General features: G+C 42.3%; 1 protein-coding gene across 1 annotated transcript in view; it reads right to left on the bottom strand.

The window, feature by feature from the left end:
- Positions 1–24,380, bottom strand: part of FBLN5 (fibulin 5) — a 46,603-nt gene extending 22,223 nt beyond the window's left edge. The window contains exons 1-4 of the mRNA XM_059819599.1: positions 24,307–24,380; positions 22,107–22,161; positions 19,599–19,650; positions 18,188–18,430 (exon numbers count right to left, since the gene is read on the bottom strand). Coding sequence (XP_059675582.1) covers positions 18,188–18,430; positions 19,599–19,650; positions 22,107–22,161; positions 24,307–24,323 — 367 coding nt within the window. The 5' untranslated portion in view covers positions 24,324–24,380. The remainder of the gene's footprint in view (positions 1–18,187; positions 18,431–19,598; positions 19,651–22,106; positions 22,162–24,306) is intronic.
- Between the last annotated feature and the right edge of the window lie 3,194 nt (positions 24,381–27,574).

The raw sequence follows: 27,574 nt of genomic DNA, 5'->3' as shown, positions 1-27,574 counted from the left end.
AAACACTGAAGCTCGTTTAGTCATTTATAACCCTCAGGGCTCCATTTTAAAATAATACAAAGATTGGATGTCTATTTTTTAATAGGAATAATTGCAGGCCAGGACTAAACATCCGAGCTCAGTAACATGGGTATCAGTTCCAAGATTACTTGGAACAGAACACTTTCCCCAAACTTCTCCCCCAGTCCTTATTTGGACACTGAGAAATAATTTCCTCAGTAGTAGATTTTTACTCAGTGAACTCACATGTTTTCTCAAAACTTTTTTTTCTCAAGATAATTACATTTGATAAGAAAAGGGGAGAAATAACAGTGCCACATTCCTAAAGTGCAGACTGAAGCCAAATTCAAACTGCTGCTGTGTGGGGTCAGTGTTTTTTTCCAAGGACGACTGACCCTGCTGAGCTTGGGCACAATCCAAGATCAACTCCCTAAACACCTGTTTAATTGCATATTTCAGTGTCTGAGGACCGGCCGTTGATTGCTGAATTCATTTTCTATCTGCATCCCATATGCATTATGTTATTGGTTGATTGCTAAACAAGGATTAAAATGTTTTTTCACATAGATGGTCAGCCTGGAAGTGGATACTAAATGGTGTGAGGCATGAATCTGTAATGCTGCTCCTTCTGCCTGGAATGAAAATTGCTCAACATGTGTCACAGGTTCTAGATCTCCTGCCAGCTAACTGAGCCTTTCCTTAGCTAGCACACTTTTAACATTACTCAAAGATGATAAACAACAGCTAAACTGTGAAAGGACTTTGCTCTCCGAGCACAGTTCTAGTCCTGCTTTTGTGATTGAGATTTATAGGACAGCCACGCAGATAAGTGCATAGCAAGGGGACAAAAGGGGAAGCAGCCTTTTCCCCTTCTGCTCAGGACAGACCTGTGCATGGTACATACACTTGACATCACCTGCATGACCACAGCTCCTCACTCCCACCAATTCCCTGGGCTCGCTGTTGGTACAAGATCACACCCGGTTGTGTGGACTATTCCCAGTGTCCCATGAGAGCTTTTGCACAAATGCACAGTCTGCATGTTAATTCTGGGATCAGAAATGAGACCAACTACTGATTTCAATTAATGGCTTTGCTTAAACATGGCAGCTACATGGACCGGAGCATAACTGTACTCTGGATTCATGATTTCCTGTTGCAGGTTCTACACAACTTATGAAATCCATGGTTAGTGCATGTGATTGGGAATCTCAGTTATTTCACCACTGCATTTACTCTATTCCAAGTAGCTGTGGTACAGCAGAACAAAAGCGACCCAAGTACCCTACTGGAGTGGGGTAGAGATGTGTTAGCATCCCACTGATGACACTGAACCTGCTGAATTAAGAGGTACCAAACAGTTGCTGCTCAACATGGTTTCCTCTTCATCAGCAGGAAACATATCTTTCAGCTGAATAAATGGAGTGTTACTGCTGTACTACCCATTTCTTAAAATTACCTATTTTGTCTGATCATATGTTACACTGAGATCTGCTGGTAGGGTGGTGAGAGGAGCCAGTGAGCACTTACTGAGAATACTCCCAGATGCTAGGAGGTTATGTAAGTGACACTTTCTATTGCAATGGAAACGAAAAAGATGTGCAGTCAGAGCCAGGAAGTGCATGCTAAGGAATTAAAACATACTTCTAGCAAAAGGTCCTTACAGTCCTTCCTTTGCTGCATGATATGAAATAGTCTCATGCAAGAACCTCTAGAGAAGGCTTACAAAATTTCACAGAAGAGGAGTAGAACCATTAACACTGAAAAAGTTAATTTTCCCTGGCTGAATTGTATATTTTCTCTGCAATTCCATGAGATAGTTTAAAAAGACTCTGTAAGAAGGAATATATTAAAAATATAGGCGTTTAAAGCACTATTTATAAAGCTTTTAAACATGTCTGTGAAATCCTATTGGCTTCTCCTCCAACAAATTCTTTCAAAGACTTTTCTGTTAGGGTACAGTGCATGAGAGAACTGAAAGAAGAGAACTGCTATTCTCACTTTCGCTCCCTGGGGAGCTTTGAGAAATCACTAGCACAAATAGTCCAGCCAGCTGTTTTAGCCAATTGGTGGTCAGTTTACATTTCCTCTAATAAGTGAACTTCTTGACCGTACATTTTAACTGAGTCATTAAGAGCTCCTTTTCCAAGTGTTTTGGCAGGCTAGAGAGGTCTGAGACTGAATAGACCACAGTAACTAGTAAAGAGGAGAACAGCCCTACTTTTAATACGGCAGAAGAAGTTGATCCAAATGGATCCAGAATTTAAAGCCACAATGAAAACAAAGGGATGCAAATATCCACCTGCAGGATATAACAGAAACTTTTATTGGAAGGGCTGCTTCTTCCATTAAAATGCAGACACTTTGGACGTGCAACATGACAAAAGCTTTAACCATTGCTCAAGCATGTCATGCAAACAACTGTGGAAGTGAAGTATTGGAGACGTGAAAATACAAGAGAGATTCTAGGTGTGCAATATGTACATATCCTTAGAGAGAATTCAGTATGGATGCTCTAGTCACTCTCACAGGATACCCTGAAATCTTTAATATACATGAAAAAAGAGGACCCCGTGCATGTATCTCCATTATGCAGAACTGGAATGGTAATGTGAGATTCATCACTAACTAATCTCTCACAAATCTTCAGCAATCATCACCAGCATCTCATTCGGGAATGGACAGGATTCAAAGCTGCTTGTCTTGAGCATGCAAGGAGGCTCCAGCTGGAGGTAGCATGGCTTGTAGATTGCCTCATGTCACTTGAACTGTGTGAGTCGAACACAGGCAATAGAGACTACAGTGCTTTGTCTTCCTCCAGGAATCTAAGACCTTATTCCCTGAACCTAGCTGATAAAACCAGTGAAAAGAGCCTGGCTGCACCAACAGTGCTTGCAGAACTTGTGTCTGGACAGTGGGGCAGTTTTATATTTGCTTTAGAGGCTCTGTAGAGCTGAGCAGTTATACATGACTCAACACTGACATCACTTGTCTACCCCAGCGCAGCCACAAGCTCTGCAGGCGGTGGGAGTTAGAAGTCCTTCTTAGGAAGGGAGAGCTTCAGATCTCTGTCCGTGGCAGCAACCCTTGCCAGCTGCTCTAGGAGCTGTCGTGATTGACTACGAAGAGAGTGTTACGCTTGGCACTAAGGGTATTGGGGAGCTTATCAGGGGAGAAAATAATTTTTCATATTTCATCTGAGTTTCGAATCTGTCCATGTGTCAGCATGCTTTATAACAATCTCAAAAGCGCCACAAAGCCAAGGCAATTCTTGTATAGATGTTAGGGCCTTTTGGGCTCTTTTGTAAGCAAAGAATGGGTAGTGGACAAAAGCCAGTGGAGAAGAAAAATCTTTGAGAATTATCCTCTGCAAATACTGGCTTCCAGGCTCAGACAGCTGTGTCCTCATTACTGTTAATAGCAAAGAGCTATGCATGTTGGGCAATATTCCCCTTTGAGTGTATACATAGCAAGCCATCTATTTATTTATTTCTGTGGTGGTGATCATTGGAAAATGCCTATAATCCCTGCTCAAATAACTGGCTTTAACTCAGATTTGGCATTCACTGTTTTATAATGATTGAGCCACATTTGCTTGCAATGTTCCAAAAATTGCAGCCAAAAAACCTTCCTGGATAAATGAAAACTGTGTGGATATGGGACGTTTACTTTGTTCCAATTAGTTTGTGATGTGGATGTCTACTGGCAATTCTTCTGCTCTCCTTACTCTCAGTTCATGGCTGACTCGAAAAAGAGGTGTTTCATCTCAAAGGGCTCTTTCCCTTTCTCTCTCTCTTTGTTTTAAAACCCATTTAGTTACCTTTAATGCATACATTAAGACAGAAACTTCCAAGATTTGTCAAATCCTGAGATAGCAAGCCCTTGAAGCAGATGTGCTGAGCCTTTAGAGGTAGAGACTTGAGCTCTGTTTAGCCTCAAGAACTGCCAGTTTTGAGCAGGACCACAGCAGGTTCTGGATGGTTGTGAAACTCCTGGGCAGGACAAGATGTGAGGCTGAAACTGCAGCAAAGAAAATGTCTAATAAAAGTTACCTAACACTTGCAGGAGTCCTGGCCCCCACCTGTCAATCAATAAATCAATCAAGATAAGGGCAGGTCTTCTTCCCCTGTACTGATCCTGCCATAGAACAGATGTTTTGATCTGGAGAGCCTTGACCGAATTTGGAATCTGTGAAACTCAAGATTCACTTTACAGAAAAGCTGAGAACAAAATCCTTCACTTCTGATCATTGCTTCTACTTCACTATATCAGCTTCCATCCAAAGATCTTACAGCACTTTAAAATCAATGCTAAAACTCAAAGTCTATGTGACTCTCATTTTATGGGAGTCTTAGATAAATTAAAGGCTAGAACCAGTATCAGACACAGGCTCCTGCACTTCAGACACTGCAGTCTCAGAACCGTTGCACAAGGCATGTTGGAAGTGATCTCTAGAAGTCATCTGGTCCAAGCCTTCACCATCTTATACCAGGGAGCCAGTATGGTTGGGAGAACTGGGTGCCTGTGAAGGCAACAGGAATCCACGGCACACTGAACTCTCTCCTGGAGGTAGCTAAGAGAAAATACTTAGAATGCTTGTATATACAGATGAGTTGTAAACCTTGTTATCAGTGCGGTTCATCACAGTGGCAATATTTTGTGAATCTCTGCTCAATTTACTAGAAATGGTTGAGGTGGAAGAACTGTTTCATTGGATGCTGTACAAACACAGCTGGAACCAGGAATGCCCTACTCACACAAATAGAACTGCACATTTTTGTGCCCAAAGCTTCAAGGTAAGTCTACCTTCTTTGCACCAGAATTCAGAAATCACTGACTAGCACTAAAGGCTGAACACGTGGCCAGTCATATTACCACCGTCACAGGCAGTCCCACCAGCTCTCACAGTACCCATGAAAGCTGAGAAAGACACATGTTCACATTGAGCATTCCCAAGCCAAATGGTTCAATTCCAGGTAGCCTGGCCCGAAAAAAACACGTTCTGTTTAGGTAATCAAAAAAACCCAAAAAACAAAAGCAGTAAACAAATAAACAAAAAAGCAGGAATATTTAATGACTGTGGTTGTTCTGGGAGCAAACTCCTGCTCTTACTCTCCAGAAGGCACATCCGAGTGAATTTTCCATCATGTGGGCCTGCTCTAGTGAAAAGCTAAATTACATTTTTTTACTTTATCATAGTACTTTCCTTTATTAGCCCCTTATTACTACAATATCTCTGGTCATACTCAGTCATGCAAGAGAGCAGGCACATTTTAGAAGGCACAATCTCCAGCACAGAAGCATGCCTAGCAAATCCTTAGCATGCTTAGCATTTACCATTTGTAGTCTTTCTAATCATCTCCAATCAAATACTGCAGACAGTGCTTAATTCAGTGTTTCACGTTCCTCCCCAGGTCAGAGGGAATGAACCATGAAGGACCGTATCTTTCTGAAATGGTTTCATGTCCCAAGCTTCTAGATGTCAGCTTGAAATTTTGGTGGAGCAGAGTGTGGTGGTATTTTGTATCTTATGACAATATACATCCCTTATCAGCTTCAGAACACACATGACCTGCTGGGCCATTAATGGATAAACTGCAAATTGTCAGCTGCTAATTACATTTAGAGGTATTCTCCAGTCCATGTAGGACACATCTATGCCATAGTTCTCTGGGCTTAAATCTACACTCAGGTTTTCAAAATCTCCTGGGGAATATGGAGATAAAATTTTCACTTTTTTTTCAGTTAAAATCATAGGCAGTGTTGGAAGTCTTACGTGTAACTCTGTAAAGAAATTCTTATTTTCTTATGCCACTTTTCATCTATGACTAGTTAAACCTCTTGAAAATGTCAAAGAACCAAACTGTCATGTTGCAAGCCAAAAAAAAAAAAAATCACTGATTTGTCCCAAAATGCATTGTACTACCTGAATAGCGTAATACCAGTGTCACAAAACCGTATCTTTAAGTAGCACTGATTTAATGGGGAAGAACACCTCCTTCCTAAAGCTGGCATGCTACAGTCTTTTGGGAAGACTACCTGAAACCAACTGATAGCTGTCAATACAGAGTTCTGGGCTATTCCATCACAAAGTCAGCCCTGTTTTTAATTAAAATAATTTCAATATGCTTCTGAATTAAAGCTCCAGATGCAGTGCTTAGTGATTTGCTGGCAACAAGTGTTGTATATATTGCTGCAGTCTGCCTTTGAAATACATGAGCACAAGCCAAGGCTGCTCCAGCCGATGCCTGGTTTGGGATTCCCCGTAGGGGTTGTGATAGCAGGAAATTAGCAGCATGCTATAGCTTTCGGACCCCATCTGCTCTCCCTGGCCCAGTTCCTGCTCCAGGAGTAAGGAGTGGCAGTCTGGCAAACTGACGCTGCACTGCTCCAAGATTCCTCCTTCAGAAAGGGGATGTCAGGCTACCCATTTAAGCTATCTCAGCTTTGCATTGCTCCACTGTAGGCACAGTAACTGTTATTTAACGAGTGGAGGCTCTTACCCATGCTATGAACTTTTCTCTGCAGCATTAGATAAAGAAAACAGTTTTCTTTTTTGCCTCTGTGCATGCTGGAAGCTGGAAATACACCAAAGGACTCAAAAGTACAGCAACTTAAAGATACCTGATAACATCTATCCCACCCCCAACTTGTGCAAGACTCTTTCTTGCTAACAATTGTTCCAGGCAGTTTTTAAATGCTTCTGCTGATACTTTTTGTACTATTCCTCCACTACAACATACCTAGTGTATTCTTGTATGACCTGATACACTGCACTGTCATAAAGGGCTTTACTATGTTCAGTCTAAAAGTAATTTTCCTTCATTTCAGCAAATTATACCCTATTGAGGAATAATCGTACTTTTGTAACACCCACCATACACATCTGCTTCTCTGACATTCACAGTTCCAATTGCTGTCATCTTACCCTAATCTTTACAAAATACTTAACTCCTTTAACCAGTCAGCCTCAATAATGCCCCCAATTTACTGTTGCTCTATACTGAGATTTCCATAAACTTATCTACATATATCTGGTAGTAAAGTTCTTACACTTAATGTCAGTAGGTTGGATCTGTTCTCAGCAGAACAGAGCATATCGAAGGACTATTCCCTCTCTGTTCTGGGATGAGAAATCTCAGTACCCCTGCCAGAATCTGCCCCATGCTACACTGCTCTTGACATCACTGCCTTCTACTGTTCATCTTCCATCAGAGAGCCATGTGTTAGGTTATCTTTTCATCAACTGCTGGGTTTCTAGTCCCTTACTTTCCTGACCACAACTGTAGCTTTTCTAGACTTCTGCGTATTACTATTTGTACAATCTTACCATTCAGCGTCACCTATAGATATGTTGGGCTTGTACCACAAAATCAGTTAATGCCTTTGATCCAACCAGCAATTTACCGGCTCACCAGCTAATGCTTCATTTACTCAGAGGGCTGGCTGGAAAACAGGAATTTTACTTCACAAAAAAAAATAGAAAATGGAAACAAGGTCAAAATATTAGAACAAAGCAGACATCAAAATTATTTCTTTTTGTGGAAAAACAAAACAAAAAAACCCCCAAACCAAACAACACAGTTACTGTCAGACCAAGCAGTAGATCCTAGATTTATTCAGACCCTGCAAGTTTATGATGCACTCCTCTCCCTTTCCTCCTAGGTCCTCCCTGTTTAGCTGAAGCACCTCTTGTATTTTCAGTGTCTGAATACCTCATGAACACAAATAGATTTATCCTCATTGTAGTGGCATATTATTGATGTAGAGCTGAGCCATAGAAAAGCTAAGGAAATTTGCCAGAAGGACTTATGAGTTTGTATATACACACTTGCAGGTGCCCAAATGAAGACACCATACACACCCTGACTTTCAGAAAGTGCTGAATGCCTCTGCCTGAAAACCTAGACCCTTCAAGGTTTTCCAGCTGGTTGCTCAGATATCGCAGTTCCTCAGATAAGTAGTCAATTCTGAAAACAATATTGAGCAAAGATGTCTGAGGTCACACTGGCAGCTTGTGGCAAAGACTGCAGGCCAGATCAACATGCTGAGCTTCCACTGAGGATGAAGGTCAGTGAGAGCAAGGGACCTAACCAAGCTTTGGAGACCTAGGCCTTCGTTTCAGCTGTCCTGTTGCCCTCTTACCAGGACCATCCTTCTCCTCACACTGCAGCGTAGCCTTATACCACAGGGCACCTGCAACCATGAGCTATGGTTGAAAAGAACTAAAAACAGAGAGGGTTTTGCTGGTGCTAAAACTGAAGACGGACTTCAGTGCATCTTGTCGTCCCCAATGAGCAGCACGTCCCAGCCAAGAGGCAGAACAGTGAAAGTACTCCCCTGCACTGGGCTCGAAATGTGTAACTCCCATTCATCTTCTGGTAGTTTTATTTGCTTTGAAAAATTCTCTCATCTCATTGAAGTACTAAAATGGGAAGCCAGTCAACTGGCAGATGAAGGGGTCAGAGCATGTTAAACTCCGCACACCATCAGACAGCTCTTATATTTCTGCATGGCAGCTCTGTCATGGGTCCGGTGTCCTACAGACAAGACAAAAGAGCAATGCCAGCCCATTACCTCTGCCTATAGATTCTGGCAAAACATATGGTCCATCTGGCAGATTTATATTGGTAAAGGAGCCAATTAATATTTTCTATATATTTTGGCTTAACATCTTGACTGTGTCATATAACCATGGCCAATTTCAGGCTGGAACCAAGTGAAAAGAAACAAAGCTGACCCAAAAAATATAAGGGAGAGGCCAAGAAAAATGGTGACTTTCAAGTCATTGAGAACACTGCCACCTCTAGGCACTGTGGGTGCTGCAAACACAAGCAAAGATTAACGTAGGCCTGAGCAGAGTGCTGGTGCTATTAAGGGCACTGAAAATAAATAAGCCTTCCAGACACTCTGTCAGGTACTGAACTCTGCACATTATGCCACAGGGAGGTAAAGAAGGTGTCTGTCACTCATGCAACCAAAGTCCCTGAGGGTCCCAGCAAAAAGCTAGGCATGGACTGTCATCCACAGCCGAAACAGACACCCATAGGAAAGTGAGAGAAGAACAAGCCACAGAGCCAGTAGATTGGGGAAGGGTACGCATGAAGTCTGTCAATCTTCCAGCACCATTAAGTGACTTAATTTTCTTTTAAGCCATGTAATTGTCTCATTGGCAGGACTGTCTTTCATGACAGCTATCCCACAAAGGAAAGCTCATGAAATCTGCTCCGATTAGACAGAGCTAATCGGTACATAGCGGCTTTAACTGATCTGGCACAGCTGAAATCCCTGGAAGTAAGACATAATAAAGGCAAGGCAGCCACAATGCCCTGCATATCAAACTGCTGTTAGCAGTGAGTCTAAGGAATCATTCAGAGGTTAACAGCAGGGGTGAGAGCCCTGCCCTGGCCAGCACATGCCTGAGGATATGGCAGGCTGGGTACCATTGCTGCTTCTCTGAAGTCAGTCAGATACAACCTCCTGCCAGTTAGCTCTTGGTGACGACTGAATTCTATGTATTATCTGGCTCAGAGCCCAGTGACCAATAATGCCAAATTCAGAGCTCAACCGAGGCCATTAAACCAACCAAAACCCAGTGTATCAGTTAAATCTCTTTCCCCCGCATACCCTTTCCCCCTGCAGTCTCCAAAGTGCAAGGGAGATGGGAGTCCTGAGTTCTTGCCACTTCATATACCAAAGTATCATACAACTCCAAGGAAGAGGGAAAACTGAAACACATCACAAGACAGAGAGTTCACAGCCTACAGAGATTTCAACCTTCCTGTGCCTGGACTGGTGTCTGCACATCTAACAAGACATGGACATTGTCCCTTCTATGCTTTTGCCCCTTCTCTGCATACAAACCAGCTGTATTTTGTAACGTGACACATTTTCATTCAGCTGTCCCCCTCTGTATGCCACTGTGCTTCCCTCCTGGCTCCCAGCCTCAGTACAGAAGACCAGAAAACTTTTAATCACCCCTAATAAGCAAGTGATGACACTTCCACAGATAGAATCGGTTTATTTCAAGGTAAAGTTGAAAGCAAATTCAAACACTCCTGGCTGCCACAGTTTTTAATCATAAGGTGATCTTCTGACCAGCTGTCTATTCTTCCTCCGCAATGCCTAAGAAATCCTTATCATCGTATGAGGAGTCTGTCAGGAGGAAAATGTTGTACCAAACTCCCTGACCATAACCCACTTATGGTCAGTGGCTTAGGCTCAAGACAGATTAACCTAAACCTAATAAATTCACTGCAAGAACTTCTGTTCTAAGATCCTAAAATCTTCACCAAAGTCAATGGGGACCATAATCACAGGTCTAAGAAGAGTTTTTGGTCTCCAGTTGACTTATCCAGCTATCTACCCAGTAAGACTGTAGTTCAGTCAAGTTCAGTTGTGGCTATGCTGTAGTTGTGTTTATTTTATTTTCCCTTCTCACATCATCGCACATTAATACAGTTGGTCAGTGATGTTTGAAAGGCACTGACATGCAGAATGATGGACTTGCACTTACTGTTACACTTTGCCATACTCAGGAGCCTGCTATTTTTCATTCCAGTACACAGAGATGCCAGTTTTCTTAATAACGTGCCAGCCTTCTTGGCTTGTATGTTGTATTTCTTGGTTCAATTTTACTAATTTCTTTGTGAGTAGTAGAAGATTCACAAATAAATGAAGCACTTGCCTGTGCTATAACCATCAGACCGTACTCCTCCCACACTGCACTTAGCGAGGAATGAAAGAAGGAATAATCCAAGCCACAGAAGGCTCAGTTTACTCTGCTGCAGACAGATACATACAGCAACCTTTTCTATCAAGCCAACCCCTCCGCCACAAATGGATTCACTTCAGTGAAAAGTAGCATTTCCACCCTTATTGTCCTTGGTAAATTCTTCTGGGGGAGGATACATGTATTAGTGATCAAATTTCTGTAGGAATGACCCTACTGATGGACCCTGCTGTAGGGACTAGCTGAATCTTGCCTTTCCTCAGCCCTGGCCCATCCTCCGTGCTGGTGCAACGGTTTCCTGAGGGAGGAAGGAGCTCTGAGTATTTTCAGATGTACCTTTTTACCCATGAATATTTTATGGTCAGCTTGTGATTACCTTTATGAAGATTGTTGGGGTTGTGAATAAATCAGGCCATCAGATCAGAAGCGCTGAGGCTGGACCCAGAAGAATTATAGTTATGTTTGCCTGGAGCTGTACAATGTGGGTTTATTCAATGGACAGGGGTATATTAAGTATGTCTAGTCTCACCACATTAGTTAATCAAGGGTCAACCGTCTTGAATTGTGCTAAAACATGAAATGAACACAGCATCAGTAGATGGTGACTGAAAAACAACAGGATCAAATAACCACTGAAAGCTTTTGTAGCGCAGGTGTTCCTGAAGTGAATGGGAGATACTGATGAAGTTCTGGGACTTCCCTTCTCCTCTGATCTATGAAGAAACATAGACAAAAGTGTCCAGTGATTTCCAACCAGTTTAGTGCACTAGGGAAGTAAGTAAGATCCACAAGTCTCACTTTGAACTTCACTGTTGTAAGATTATTAAACTTTTTTGTTTGGGCCTTTTTTGTCCTGTTTACGTATTTTTACGTGATAACTTGTCAGGGAGTTATCTCAGCACCCATCATCTACTTGTGAAATTATCCTTGGTACAATCCTGAAAATGAATTATTATTTCCATTTACACAGAATGACCTGAAGCCCCAAAATACCTAGCACATTTGTCAATGGCAAAGTCAGGAACTGAATGTAAAATCCTCCAACAAAAGCCTTAGCCACCAACTATACCTTCTTCTTCAGATGCTTCAGAGGCAACTTTTCTGTTGCTATGGCAGCATGAGGTCCAAAGTTATATTTCTGCATACAAAACCCGACAGGAAAACCATCTTATGAATAAATGCTACACATCATGGCCCTTAATTTAATCAGAAGTTGTCATCAATTACACATCTTTTTGGGAGGCTGCTCTCAACCTCTTGCAGAACCTGTTTTCATGCAATCTTTCTTTTTATTTTTGGTTAATTTGGACATGATGGCAGTGCTGCCCTAACAGGGACCATGCATAGCCTCCAGGAACTGTCCCTCCGGAATAGCAAAGGAGATTGTCTCACAGATCAAGAGGAAAAGGGAAAGACACAGAGCTGAACCATATAGGGTTAAAAAAGGCAATGGCAGGAGTGGATTCCATTTGGTTTTCCTTTACACAACCCCTTCCAGGGCATAATCTCCTTGCTGCATTCCCCTCCTTTTCTTCCTCCTGTTTCTATATGCCCAAAGAGTTCACTGTAGAAAAGTCACTATTAGGAGGTAGCCTGACTTAGTGGCTAAGCCATTGGATAAGGAATTCTGAGCTCTATGCCCAGCACAGCCATGGGCCTGCCGCAAGACCCGGACACCTCCTCTCAGTTCCCTGTATCTTCATTTCCCTCCCCTCTCCCCAAACACACACATCTGGTTCTTTTATTTTGCTTGAAAACTCATCTAGGTATAGGCTGTTCTTAATGAGGTTGCACACAGGGCAGGTCAGTAGGATTGCAGGCTTGGATGTGGGTTTTAGGTATGCCTGCAATATAAATGATAATGATCTAAAACCCATCTGTGCAAAGGTAATGTTTTGAAGGAAGGAGTTTCACTCCACGAATGTAGGCCTGGGGACCTGTAGGTGGGGAATGAAGGAGGTCCTGGCAGTCTTTGAGAAATGAGGAAAGGTGAAGTAATAACTACTCCACAGATGAGGCCTTGAAGAAGAATTCTCTCTTTGCTCTTGGAAAGAGCATCTTTCCATTTCCCTCTGTTTTCGTGCTTCTTCCTTTTAGCTTTTGTTTTAAAAATAAAGATGATGGTTTTTTTCTTTATTGTATTGGGTTTGCATGGCAAGGTTGGAGTGGGGTGGGGGGGCTACATGGGTGGTTTCTGTGCAAAGCTGCTAGAAGCTTCACCCGTGTCCGATAGAACCAATACCAGCCGGCTCCAAGATGGACCCGCCGCTGGCCAAGGCCGAGCCAATCGGCGATGGTGGTAGTGCCTCTGTGACAACATATTTAATAAGGGCGAAAAAAACCTGCCAGAACAGTAGCTGGAATGAGGAGTGAGAATATGTGAAACAACTCTGCAGACACCAAGGTCAGTGAAGAAGGAGGGGAGGAGGTGCTCCGGGTGCCGGAGCAGAGATTCCCCTGCAGCCCCTGGTGAAGCCCACGGTGAGGCAGGCTGTGCCCCTGCAGCACATGGAGGTCCATGGTGGAGCAGATATCCACCTGCAGCCCATGGAGGACCCCATGCCGGAGCAGATGGATGCCTCAAGGTGGCTGTGACCCCGTGGGAAGCCTGTGCTGGACGAGGCTTCTTGCAGGACCTGTGGACCCGTGGAGAGAGGAGCCCACGTTGGAGCAGGTTTGCTGGCAGGACTTGTGACCCCGTGGAAGGGACCCAGGCTGGAGCGGTCAGTTCCTGAAGGACTGCACCCCCTGGAAGGGACCCACGCTGGAGCAGTTAGTGAAGAACTGCAGCCCGTGGGAAGGACCCACGTTGGAGAAGTTCGTGGAGAACTGTCTCCTGTGGGAGGGACCCCACGCTGGAGCAGGGGACGAGTGTGAGGAGGAAGGAGCAGCACAAAGAACATGTGATGAACTGACTGCAAGTCCCATTCCCCGTCCCCCTGTGCTGCTGGAGGGGAGGAGGCAGAGAAATTGAGAGTGAAGTTGAGCCCGGGAAGAAGGGAGGGATGGGGGGAAGGCGTTTTTAAGATTTGGTTTTATTTCTCATTATCCTACTCTGATTTAATTGGTAATAAATTAAACTACTTTCCCCAGGTCGAGTCTGTTTTGCCCATGACGGTAATTGCTGAGTGATGTCTCCCTGTCCTTATCTTGACCCATGAGCCTTTTGTTGTATTTTCTCTCCCCTGTCCAGCTGAGGAGGGGAGTGATAGAGCAGCTTTGGTGGGCACCTGGCATCCAGCCAGGGTCAACCCACCACATTTATTAACACCTCTGGCGTCCTCCCTTCTTTCTGTCTCTAGGTCATACTCATCTTGCCTTATCCTCATACCTTTCCTAATATCTACTTCTCTGTCTTTGCGGTCTGCTTTCTCTGATCCCTCCATTCAACCCTCTTAGATGCCTCCCTGCCCCCGTTACCTCCTCACATAGTGCATGTGCATTAATGGGCAAGAAAGCAAAAATAAGAGCCCACCCATTACAGTTCTTTCCACAATGCCCAGAAGGATCTGTGTTTGAGGCATGTTTTAAAGATCATTGTAAATCAGGAAACAGCAAGGTGGAGTGAAGGGAAATTGGAAAGAGCTCTCAGCTTATGAATGTATAATGCAAAAACATGGGCCCTCGCTCCAACTTAATCTTGCCAACAGTTACTAGACCAAGTTCCTTGAACAAAAAGTCATTATTATGACTAACCATTCTGTATTTATAGAGAAGTAGCATTAGAAGACAAACAGTTCAAGCAGTGCTCTTGCGCTAGATTTCTTTGCTTTTTCCTGTATGTGGTCTTTTATTCCAGCATTAATTGTGGTTATGAATCATTCCCAACCTGCTTTGGAATGAGTTTACACAGATTTCATGCTGTTGAAAACACACTACATTTATACATACAAGATATAAAGCATTCAGCGACTCCAGGGCTAAAAATACAATGTATCAGGAATCAAACCCACAGAAGATTTAAAAAGTAATTATCATTAAAATATTTCTCTGCCTGTTGCCACAAATGGCTACAACTACTTCTGCACCATGCAGAGGACACTGGAGTGGGCAAGTGGTCACTGACAGATGTCGTTGAGAGGCACTTGTGCCAGGAAAGGTTTTGTTTTCACAAAGGACGAGATCTGGAGATAAAAGAGTCTTGTTAAGACTGGGTGGTGAACAGGATGGGGAAGGAGTGTGGACACCTAACCCCTGTCTATGACCCTCCAGGTCAGAAAGGATGAGGCCAGAAAGGCTTGAAAGGGAGAAGAATTTTTTGCTGCATTGGAATATATCAGCCCCCACGAGGGGGAATGTTATTTGAAGCACTGAGAGTGCACATTCCTGTGAGAGCCAGGGAACGTGGAGCCTTGGCAGGCAGGCCAGATGCCAGGCCAAGACAGAGCGACCCTCTCACAGCCTTCCTACGCTTCTGTCAGCTCTAGCAAAAGGGAGGATGAAAAAAAAAAAAGAGCTTGTTAAGTCTCATACAGCTTTCAGATCAAATTTTTATCCTGTTTCACTTTGGAAGTCCCTTAAACAAGCTCAGCGCTTCAAAGCTGAGGCTGCAAATCTCCCAGGGATGGTTCCTGTGTTTAACAAGCTGTTTTGACTGGAATTCAAAGAGAAAATAAAGATTTCTGTTGGCCTAGCTATAGAAAATGTGGCCCAGACCCGTAACCCCATATCTGACCAGACAAAAATGTGTACTCTGTTAAAAATTGGAGATTTCTCAGAAACATTGGCATTAGAATAGCTCCGGTTCCCCTGAAGTCAATAGCAAAAAGTCTCATCATCTCTAACGGAAATACCTGTGACTAATTTTATTTGGAAAGAAGGTGCTGGAAGGCGGTGCCAGAACACCAACATAACAAACCTGTAAGTTATATAGTGGCTCAGCTACTGGGCAAAATAGCTTCCAGTTTACTCTTTTCAACCATTCCACCACAGAATTAACCCTTAAAGGGCTTCGTATGCTAAGAGCATGCTGAATGCTGATAAGCAGGGAAGCACAGAGCAACTGACATACTATTAACATGATGCAATGCATATAATTAACTTACAAGAAGACGGAACTATGACTTATGCAACTCAGAATTTCTGGAATGACCTGAGTGAAATTTTGGTGGTTTCTGAGGACCCTGTCAAGGTTCCCTGGTGCCTCATTTCCAAGGCCTTCAAGCACAAGGCTGCACATCACACCTGTTAACTGCACCAGAAGCCCTGGAAACAGGGGACCAGTCCTTCCTACCACCACTGCAGTGAGACATGTACTCATAGCACTTCCCTTGGTGCTCACACTTTCCATCCTAGGGCACACAGATACAAAAATAATACTGCATCGAGACAGTGAATGTCTCCAGGGGATTTCACTAAATGAAAAATGAAAACTAACTCCAGCAGAGACCCCTTCGCTCTGACAGGTCTTGTTTTCTTTAAGCTTTGTTTTTCTTCCTCTAACACAAATATGATCCATCATCTGCCCAAATTCAAACCTGATGTAGACTTTCAAAAACTGCTTCCAGCTAACTGTGGTACTCAAATGGCAGTCGGTCCTTTCCTGTCTATTCTTGTTAATGTCTCTATTCACCAAACTTCCCCTCACAGTTCAATTCCTTTACCTGAAAGTCAAAGTGACAGAAGTGAACAGCCCTGACTGAAGAAAGCATGAGCCCTCACATTTCTGCCGGCATGGATAGGAACATACATGCCCTTTGCAGGCTGGAAGGTCCACTGTAAAGGTTTCCAAAATCCGCCTGTTTTGATTAGGATGGTTTGCTTGCAGCAGACCAGAGAGAGTAAAATACAGGGCTTTTCATTTCCCCTTTGATTTCAGCACTTCTTTTCCACTAATTGCCCCATTTCTTGATTCATCTACATCAAAGTTAGCAAAATGAAAACACTCCTGGAAGCCTACAATTTTCCAGTAGGTATTACTACTAACGCTGGTTAGAAAATACGTTTTTCCCACCTTGGAACATAATGATGGCAATGATTCAAATACAGAAAAATGTGCCCCAAAGTAGCTGAATTTAAATCTAGACTCTCACAGCTCCCGTGAAGCATCATGGTCTCCTCACTGGGGAAGCAAACAAAGTACATCATCTGAAACCAAGTCCTGCCAGAAGTTTCAGACAATAGGGCAGAATCGGCCCAAAAGACAAAGTCAGTTTTAGCTCTTGTGTTGTTTTGCAGCAGCATTCAAAAAAGAAATGTTCTGAGTTAAATGCAGTTCCTTAGTCTACAGACAGGCAAAAATTCTGTATTGAAAGCTCATATCTTCTGTAGTTTGGGCTTTTTATCTTGTCAAAGACCAGTCCTATTTCAAAAAAGATTCTGTTAAAAACCTTCATACAAGTAGCTACATACAGTAACAGATAAAAAACTCACTTTACCATTAGGACAACTGGGACACAGAAATAAGTTCTGGTTATAGATTAACTTTGTGGTAGACTTGAGGGTTGCATCTCCAGCATTTACCCTGAGCAGCTGCCAATGATCAGTTTGATCCTGATCTCTTGATTCCAAGTTTGGCATCAAAATAAATATTTTGGCCAGTGGATTTACCTTAATTTAGTTCAGAATTTTTCTCTCCATTCTTTCATAACATGACAGTATCAAAAGCAAGCAAACCAGAGGGATATAATCTAAATCTCCCTTAAATTTGAGTAACACAGGAGAGCTTATATCCAAGTTAAACACAGTATAAAATGAACTAAGCGGAATCAGAATCTAGCAAAAGATGCAAAAGTAGAAAAACTACCAACACTAGAAATTTTTCATAGGGTTATTTGGTTTTTATATTGGAGTCTGAGGAATATCAAGGTGCTAAGACAATGTCAACACTCTGCTAGGGCAGCGATTCTTTCCCAGTGTGTTTGCACAGTGCCTCGAACAAGGGAGTTCCGGTCTCAGCTGAAGTCTATAGTCATTAAAGCAATGGCAGTGCTAACAGTTGTGTACTACCCTCTAGATAAGCAACATATGTGCTCCAAAGGGCTCACAGCCTAAGTGAAGTACGCAAAGCATGGGAGGAAACAACTCTTATTTATACCATTTAAAGCAGGAAGACCGAGGTCCAGAAATCTGAACAAGGTCACATACCACCAAGAACTGAATCAAGGTTTCCTCAGTCCCCCTCTAACGCCTCAAATGGAGGGCCACCTATCTTCTCTCTCAAGGACAGAATCATAAGCACAAAAGGCGTGCCTTCGATGCACTGACAAATCACCTGCCATCAGATGGTTATTTATCTCATAAATAAATAATAGGACTAAATCATATCTTAGCTTGCATTGAATAATGACTATATGAAATTTAGAGCTCACATCCTTTAAAAAAAGTAGCTGAACTTCAAAAGACTGGGCTTGAGTAATACAATAACTAAAGGACAATTGCGGGACAATTTTTTCTCCAATGTTGGACAAGCTTTAATATAAACAAAAATATAGAATAAAGATTTCTACTACTTACCAGCACACTGATTGTTTTCATCCAACTGGTAACCAAATCGACAGATCAGAGGTCTTGTAACAGTAGGGTAGTTAGGAACGGGGCCTGGTGCTGGGGGCGGTGGATAAATATTTGAATAAGGATTCAGATATGGTGACCGATACACTGGGTTTGTTCGGGGTACGCATAAATAGCCACCATTCTGGTTGACACACACCATATCTCCTCTGCAGGCCTCAGGAATAGTCCGACATTCATCAATATCTGGAAGGAAATTGCAAAAGTTAAATGAGTGATTGCTTCTTAATGGGACCTATCCAAAAAATAGTTAACATGTTTTTCTCAAGACTTTGTTAAAAAATTTGACACTCTCTTTGAACGGAAAAGCTAATCCTTCCTTGTGGAGCCTCACTTTGAAGTTAGATCATACTAAAACAGGAAACATCCCATATATTCAACATGTCCTGTGTTCTACTTGTTTTACTTCACTGTTAGAGGGTAGAGGGAGAGGGGAAAGCCTGCTTTGTTATTCTATAAATGTTCGGTTTAAACACTGATTTACACATGGCTACAGCATGCTACTGCCTGTTCCTGCTAGAGGGTCTGTCCAAACCGCAACATGCAGATCAGGATTTCAAACACTGGTGGTTTGGTTTGCCCAGCTGTGAAACTTGGATCCCGATTTGGAACTCCCGAGCTCCCTCCCCCAAGCAAAAGTTAGGGATGTTCAGATCTGGGGACGTGGTTCAGGCCTCTTTCTTGCTCTGACTGAGATTATTGTTGAATTAAATTTAGAAAGATACAAATGGCTTAGCCAAACTGAGCATTTGCTTGGTTCTCGGAGCACAGAAGCAGTAGTTTGCTATGACAGGGCAAGCAATCTGTTGCTAGTTTTTCCCTTACTGTTTGAGTGCCTTCAATGCACGCAGAAGATGCTGCCCTGGAGACTGAACGCCATTGGTAAAAAATGCTATAGGGCAAAGTGCGTGTTTCCCTATGCTGCCTCAACAATTTACTTGGAGTTTCAACTCTGAGCAGTGGTAGACTCTATCTGAGCCCCCAGGTGGAGGCTGCCAACAAAGATAGTAAATAATCTGGAGGAGAAAGAGGAGGGTAAACAACCCTTGTCATCTGGCAACTAGACCGAGCTCCCAAACTCATCTCAATGCATCACAGCTATTTGAGAAGTACTGACAGCCAATTAGTATCTCAACAATGTCAAAGATCGGTATATACTTCTGCTATGTAAACACACACACATATTTGTATATATACATATATATTTTTGTATACATGTATACAGAAACACACATATTTGTCATACAACAAGAACTTTTCAACTAAAACATACTAACAGCAGCACAATGTTAACTCAATGAAGTCAGAATTTCTGAACCCCAGTTTAAATGTATTGATTTAATTGAAGTCCTACCTAAGCACTGCCCAGAGGCACGGTCCAGGTCAAACCCATTAGTGCATTGTTGCTAAAATGAGAAAACAAAGGACACTCAGTGACTGTGAAATGAGAGGGTTGCAGAGTCAAATGCTCATCTGGATTATTATGCTTAGTACAATTGTTCAGCACTATACAGTACACCAAAATAAAGTCCCTTCCCCAAAGGACAGTCATCACGGCCTAAACCTGAGACCTCAGCACATATGCCAGCCCCTTAACTCAGAAGGTGGTTCCCTCAGGCGGTGACAGTGTCAGGCTGTTCATCTCCCCGGGGCTAACCAACACATAATGTGCCATGGGCTCCATACCAGAGGTTAACACAGAAGTACACTCTTCTATTTTTGGGTCTTGATTTTGCCAGAACAGGGGGGCTCAGTTAAAAAGTAACTTCTCTAACAGACTCTAAAACGCCACATATAGACAATTCAGTACATATGTCTCAACGTGTTAGCCATCTGACTGAATTGAAGCCGTAGTTAAAACGTAACAAGCTTAATAAAAGTAAGGCTTTTACTTCACACCAAACGTTTTGATTTTTAGAGGATAAATCTTTACATGACACATGTTCTAGGCTTGCAAGATTACTTGTTCCTTCCTATCTTATGGTGCTGGTCTTTATCAGGGATGGAGCCTGGAGTCTTCAGCACCTCATCAGTGATCCTCAGCAGTGCTAAAACAGTGACAGTCCTGGTGATGACTGTCTCAAAGCCCATTAAAATCATTCCTTGCTCTCCCTAGTTTTTGACTGGGCCTCCAGCTATTTAGCAACGGGCCAAGCAGTTTTCACTGGCAGGTTCCTGCCAGTTAATAGGTTGTACGAAGGAATGTAAGCAAGAGATATCCAGAAAACAGGAACCACTGAAATAATCAGAGGGCAGAAGGATGGAGTGTGTTCAAGATTCTTCCTTTTTTGTTGTTAAATGATAAAGGCACTTCTTTTTGGACTTTGTGGAAGAAATCCGTGGCAGAGTAAAGGACTTGGTTCACATTTGGAAAAGCAGTAAGTTGTAGATGGGAGACAAGGGGTGAGATGGGTAGGTCAATGGAAGCGGGCCACTGCAGGAACTAGGGAGGGGACACAAAGTGAAACACATGGCATTATTTGGACTGCACCTGCCGCTTGCATACATGAATACACAAAACCACTACTAGAAGTGTCAAAAAACTATGAAGGAATTCTGCCTTCATTTATTTTGACATTCCAAGATACTTTGGTATCATGCTGTGGAAAGCCAAGGTATTCTGATGCAAGAATGTATAATCAGCCTCATGTTTTAAAGAATGTACGTACTCCAGTTTTTCTTCTCTTTTCTGTGCTGTGGCATATACACTACACCCAGGTTAGCAAGAAAAGTTAAGATAGATTGTTTTTAACAAAATTGTTTTCTTTTGGGCAGTAAACTGATTCAGAAACACTGAAACTACTGTAGAACTGGTTTCAACAACTTTCTAGAGCATTATTCTAGAAAAGATTCCAATATTGTTGAAATGACCAGTTTCAATATCTTCAGAAAGAATTTGTTGCTAGCATCTTGGTTTCAAGTTGCTTTTTGCTTAGACTTCAAAATCAATTTACGGTACAAGATGTTTTGTATAAAAATAGCAATGGAAACAATATTTTTTAAATTATAAAAACAAACCCTTGAAGACATCTCAAAAATTCTCCAGGGGCATGAAAAGCATTTTCCATACAGATCCGATGTTCACAAAAATATCAATAAGCATGCCATGTACAGGAAATTTTCAATGTAATAGAAAAAAAAACAACTACATTTCAGCACCTTTTGGCAAGGGTATTTAGAAACACAGCTCTGGACACTGAGTGTATCTGGATTATCAACCAGGAATTCAAACTTAACATGCCTTTGGGAACTGTTTTTCCTAATTTAAAGTCCACTTGGAGCCCAAGAACACAAAGAACTAATGCTTCTGCTATTTCAAGAACTGGACTGCTTTACTTCCATCCACCCTCAAACGCCCTGCCTCTTGAACAAAAATGGTTTCAGACATAAATTAAAATGAAAACTAGGATGCAGTCATTCAGGATCACAGTCCAAAATTAAACAGTCTTAAGACAAGATCCTGCTATACACAGAAAATAGTTATTTATATGAATAAGTTTTCCAAACATGGATGTTCCCCACCACAGAACTGAACTGTCCCTGCTCCTGTGGGATGGCTTTTCCTATTTCCTTTTCCAGAATTGTTAAGTTCAGAGGCAGAATCAGGTTTTCAGTGAGGTCCAGCTTTCTACAGGGATATTTTGCTGAGCTGGCAAGGATGAGTCAATAAGCTCAGTCCATGTTCAACTCCAGAATCCTGCTGGCTCCATGTTCTCCCCTCTAAACCCTTAGACCACACAGCTTCCTTTTCATGTAAACCCCAGACCACAGAGCTTCCTATTCACCTGCTAGCCAGTTAAGTCTCATGCCATATAGTGCTTCAGTACAAAACAGTACATAGATTTCTGTGTGCACCTCTCACCTGTGCTCTTCCAGGGCTTGAAAGGCAGACGGCCAGTGTGAAAGCAGTCAGTATCCTGTAATGTGCATAGAAAATAGGCTGAAAACCTTCTGATATCCAGGCTCATTATATAGAATTAAATACACATGGACAAATTAATTTCTAGTGACACTTCAGTGTATTCCACAGAGATTTGCTAACATGAGTTTGGCCTCTGGAGAGGGAGTAATACAACTGTGGGCCAGATTCAGATCTCAGAGTCGCTAATTTTACTATGGTTTTATGCAACTGGGATCAGAATCAGACCAAACATGTCTACTAACTAATCTATTCTTGATGAGACCCCATGCAGCAGCTGCTTAATGAACAAGCGCATAATATTCAATAAAGTAATTTTGCCCCTCTATGACACCTTTCTTCTGAGAATATCAAAGTTTTTCTTGCACATTATGCACATTTTACAGATGGGTAAACCATAGCACAGGCCCTGCCTAAGCTCACAGTGCAACGCATTGGCAGGGCTGCAGACATGTCATGCAGGAGGTCCTGAATCCAAGCCAGTTGCTCTAACCGCTAAACCGCATTTCATCCCCAGGAGGCTATATTTGAGATTAATCCATTTTCCTAGGGCCAGATTCTGTCCCTTTACTCAGTCTTGAGTAATACGTTGCTCTGCTAGTAGACACACTGTGCCAGGTCATCAGCTACTAGAAGTTGCTGTCTTCAGTGGAGCCTTCCCCAGTTATATCATCTTAGCATCTAGTGGGACCTACTGGGTCTCTCCACTGCAACTGAAAGAAGAGGATCCTTCGCTAACAAGAGCTCTATGGCTGTATTTGCAACGCCTTACCTGGAGCATGAAAATTCTGGTCGACTAAGCTCCCACCCCCAAGCATTTACTAACAGACAGAAAACTGGGAAAGGACAGTAAGAAATAATTTTTTTCTATCTACTATGGATTTCAGTGCTTTGCCACTGCCTTATATAAAATTTCTTCTCAATACAATTAGACCCACATCTTGCTTACCCTGGATTCTAGTTCTGAATGGCAATTGTATACAATACATTCCCACAAAACCAGTACAGGAAGCAAGGGATATTTTAGGTAGCCTTAGTTCTGCTACCCAAGTGAGCTGCCAATTTTCTCTCTTAGAGCTGTCTCTGATTTCCAGTGCAAACTGAGCTGCTGAACAAGACCTACAAATACATCAGACAAAACCACACACAAACAGTGACCAACACATTTGAACAAATTTGTTTTAAACGAGGAGAAAGGCACAAGCTCTGAAAAGTAAACATAAACCCTAAAATGGTTGTTCATACTGCTGCAGAGACAGATCGTGCTTGTTGGCAGCTTTCGAGTGACAAGGAAAGGCAAATTCTGCACAGACTTTTCCTTAGAGTTGGATGCAAAGCATTCGAAGTACAACGTTACCCATTTAGGCTTGCACTTCGTGTATTGATTCCTCAAATCTTTTTGAAGAGATTTTAAAGCATGCACTGGTATAAAGACTTGCATACTTACTTTGCATATAGCAAGAACAGCACTAGAAGGAAATACAACAGGTTATAGCTGAACATTAACATACCTAGCAACTGGGCTATGCTCTACATTATTGCAGAGCAGTGCAAGCTAACAAAGTCCTCTATAAAACTGGTCAGACAAAAAAACGTTTCTAGACAGTCTTTAGTTTCCGTTGTTACAAGATGATATATTCTTTCCTCTTGGTGTGGGGGGTGACCTTACTGCCTCATACGTGTTCTGCCTGCAATCACCATCTCGATTTGCTCATTTCTTTAGGTCTCAAATCCTCTCAAGAATTATTAACAGACATGCAGCACAACCTATCAACTGCTAGTCACATAGCTTGCCCAGCAGGCAAAATATTTTAAACTAGTAATTAATTTCTGCAATAGTAACTAATTAGCTTCAAATCAATCACTGTAGCTAGTGGGATCATTTGCTGTCGCAATTCAGCACTCCTGCGGTTGCCGGGGTTCCTAAAGCGCAGAGTATAAGCACAGATCAAGAAGGAATGCGTCAGAGACAGCACAACTTCGCTAACAGACAGATCGTCTTTCCCCACCTCTGACCATTGAGATCCCGTCTCTCTGCAAATGACTTTAGCAAGTGGATTGGCATACTGAATCCCTGCCACAGATATTTTCCACAAGCAGGTTTCCCTTCAGTAAGTAAAGAAGTTTCATGCGTACCACTTACCTTTTTAATCCTTGCATGTCCAAAACCGTTGGGGAAAGGTGGAGAAAAACCAGAGTCTGTGCTGATGAGTAACTAGAAAGTGTTTCCAAACATTACCCTCTGCTAGCACTTCAGTTCCTCAGTCATTTATAGTCCAAAGAATGAAATAGCAAGTAATGGAGAAGATCGGGAGCCGTCTGTACCTCCTCAGACACTGGAGAGAATACAGAGAATGCACCTGGTTTTGCTTAGTTCTCTTCTGTAATTCAGCATTAAACCAATTGGAGGAGGAATGTTAAAAATGAACACTTCATTTTCTAAGTATGTTAAACAATGCAAATGGGGGCCTCAGCCCGGGACAGCTGGTTTAGATTACAAAGCTCACCAACTGGCTAGACTCCTCACAACAACCTCGCGGAGCCTGCCAGGATAAAACACTAACAGCTTGAAGGAAAGCCTCTCCCGCTGCAAACTTCACAGTTAAATGTGCCTCAGAGCAGAGAGCACCGTTATTGGACAGAAACCCTTATCAAGGGACTGGAGAAGGGAAGGGATTGTTTTCCTTGCTCTGAGAACAAAAAAAATGTCAGCCTTTTTGGAGGCCCTCTAGCCGGTATCTCGGATGATGAATATGCAACACTCGCTGCTTCGTGCCAATGGCATACTGATGAAAGGTCTGACCCTCTGGGAGGTGAATAACTCGAATTCATGACGATTGCAGCTACAGGAACTATATAGCTTGGGGATTATTTGAAAACAGGAATAAACAAATTAAGCATTCAAAGGAAAACCAACGGTTTGTCTACAAACACTGGCCCTTTCTAAACTGACCCCACGCTTAAGGGAGCGGTTTGTGAAACGACATATTTCTCAGGAAAGACGTATCTTGCAGCTCTCCAGTTATGATTGAAGAGGAAGGAAATAAAATACTTTTTCAGGTGTTTTGCAACTTTGCCATGGGCAGAGCTTTAGTAGGTCAAGCAGAACATTTATGAGATGTGAGAGGTAAGCAATCAGATGCTGCAAAGATTATGCTAGATCCAAAGGTGAACGCTGAAATTAAATACAGACATAGACATAAAATTGAATTTCTGTGGAGTCTTCCATCTGAGGAATCCCTTTATTCCTAAGGAACGTGAAATGTCTGACAAAATAAAATCTATCATACATCTCTCTGTAACAGACTGAGAAACAGAGAAACAGAGTCGTTATAACAGATATTCATAAAACTGGCCTCTAAGCATGGATACTCAGCTTGAGATACAAAGATTGAGCTGTTTCAGGGTTGCTGAGCACCCACAAGTCATACTGGTGCCAATGGAAAGTGCAGGAGCTCCGTACCTCGCTAACTGGCTGTAATTGCTCAAATTACTTTTCAAAAATGACAGCACCAGAAACTCAATGCCATTCCTGACAGTTTGTCTCTCAGTGACTTGCTTACATCACTTGTATCGCATGGAAGATGATTAAACACTCTCCTAGAATTATTCAAACTGTGTCAATACATTTGCAGATAAACAAGAACCAACTAACTTATTTTAAACAGACTTCTGAAAAGCTTAACAAAAACTCACACAAGGGACTTGTGAAGAAGCTCGCTGGACATGTTGTGAGAGGAAAGTTCTGTCATGGGTCAGAAAACAGGCAAGAGAGAGAAAGCAAAGACTGGGCAAATTTTCATTGTGGCAAAAGGTTAACAGTGAGTATTCTCATTGCTCCATAAGTCCAGTGTTTCTCAATACAGTCAATGATCTGGAGAGTTAACAAGTCTAAAAGTAGCAGTGCTTACTGGATGTTAGGTGTGTGAAGAGCTACTGAAACTGTGAGAAACATCTCTACAGCAAAGCAGATGCTCTGAGCATCTATTTGTGTGGATGAAGAGCTTGCTTCATAGACTTGTGGATACTTCACTTGCCGATCCACTAAATTTTTCTCACCGTCACATGGTAAAATCATTGTACGTGTGCCAGACTCACCATATGAGCGCAGCACCAGTCTGCTCCCAAAGAATTGCCTCAGACTCAAGAGTTCTGATTCATCAGCCAGCTGGCAGAGGTGCTCCAGCGCTTCAGACAGGAGGTGAATCCAGACCTGACCACCTAAGGGGCTGCCTTAAGAAGGGATGCTGTACAAATGTTTTGATTTTTCCTGTCTCCATCTGACAGCTGGAGTGGATAAAAAACAGAGTATAAAAAGTGTACCAAACCACAGCTTGGGCTAGTTTACAGTGTGGTAACTTTTTTTCCTAAATAAAAGGATTTGATGTTATGGCTAAGAGAAATTTCTGCAGCACCTTTCTGTAACTACCGTCAGCCACAAAATAATGATGAGATGCAGCCACACCCTTCTCACAACTCTCTTTGATATGAAGAGTCGCATAAAGGAAGATGTTTGTGGTGCATAAAAACTCTTTTGTTGACCCTATAAAAACATGGACAATTGAGCATATCTTTCAACACCATCTGCTGACACCTTCACCATTTATGCTTAGGATGGTGGCTAAACTTCAGGTCTAGCAGCACTCTCTAGTCAGTGGTCTCAACTATCCCCCCCATGTTATGAAAGCCACTAGTTTACTTAGATTACCTTGAAGTTTTCTTTGTCTTCATGAGGAGGTGCAGAACAGTCCACAGCACAAAATGGGGCTCTGTTAAGTAACTGAGTATGTCTTACAAGTTTGCTTTGTGCATATCTAGGATTGAAACTATAGCTCTGGTTGAGCCTTGGATTTCAAAAATTGTGTAATATATAATCACAAGGGGCACAAGCTATGTCATGCAACCCTAACTCTACCCTCCTTGGATGAGACAACTGAATGTAGGAATTACGCCATGCTCCTGCAGATAATGCACAACACCGGCTTAGCAGGGACCCTTAGCACCAGAGAACATAATCTGACGGCTTCTGAATGCTAAGACAAAAGTTGTATTTAGGCCAGGGAACTCAATAAGAGTTAAATACACTCAGCACTCCTGAATAAAAACTCTGCTTCACAAAAACAAGTCCTCATCTACTAATTTTTACAACAATTCATCTCCTTTTTTAATTCTATCTGAAATTATACTTACACTTCTCCAGAACGGTATCTGCCAAACACCCTTCTTAGGTGTTCTTGCCATTTTTTAAAGTTCACCCTCTCTGAACATTCTCAAAGACATTGTCAAACTGCGGGAGCAGAGTCAAATCACACAGATCTGTATGGTGCTAGGTGTGCAAGCCCAAAGTCATTGAAAGTGACAAGTCTTAGACATCTTTTACACAGCCGTACAGACCTGAATTCACTAAAGGA

Source organism: Gavia stellata, chromosome 7 (assembly GCF_030936135.1).
Source record: "Gavia stellata isolate bGavSte3 chromosome 7, bGavSte3.hap2, whole genome shotgun sequence".
NCBI classification, from domain to species: Eukaryota; Metazoa; Chordata; class Aves; order Gaviiformes; family Gaviidae; genus Gavia; species Gavia stellata.
The sequence above is the reverse complement of the archived record's forward strand: the minus strand, read 5'-3'. Positions and strand labels throughout refer to the sequence as shown.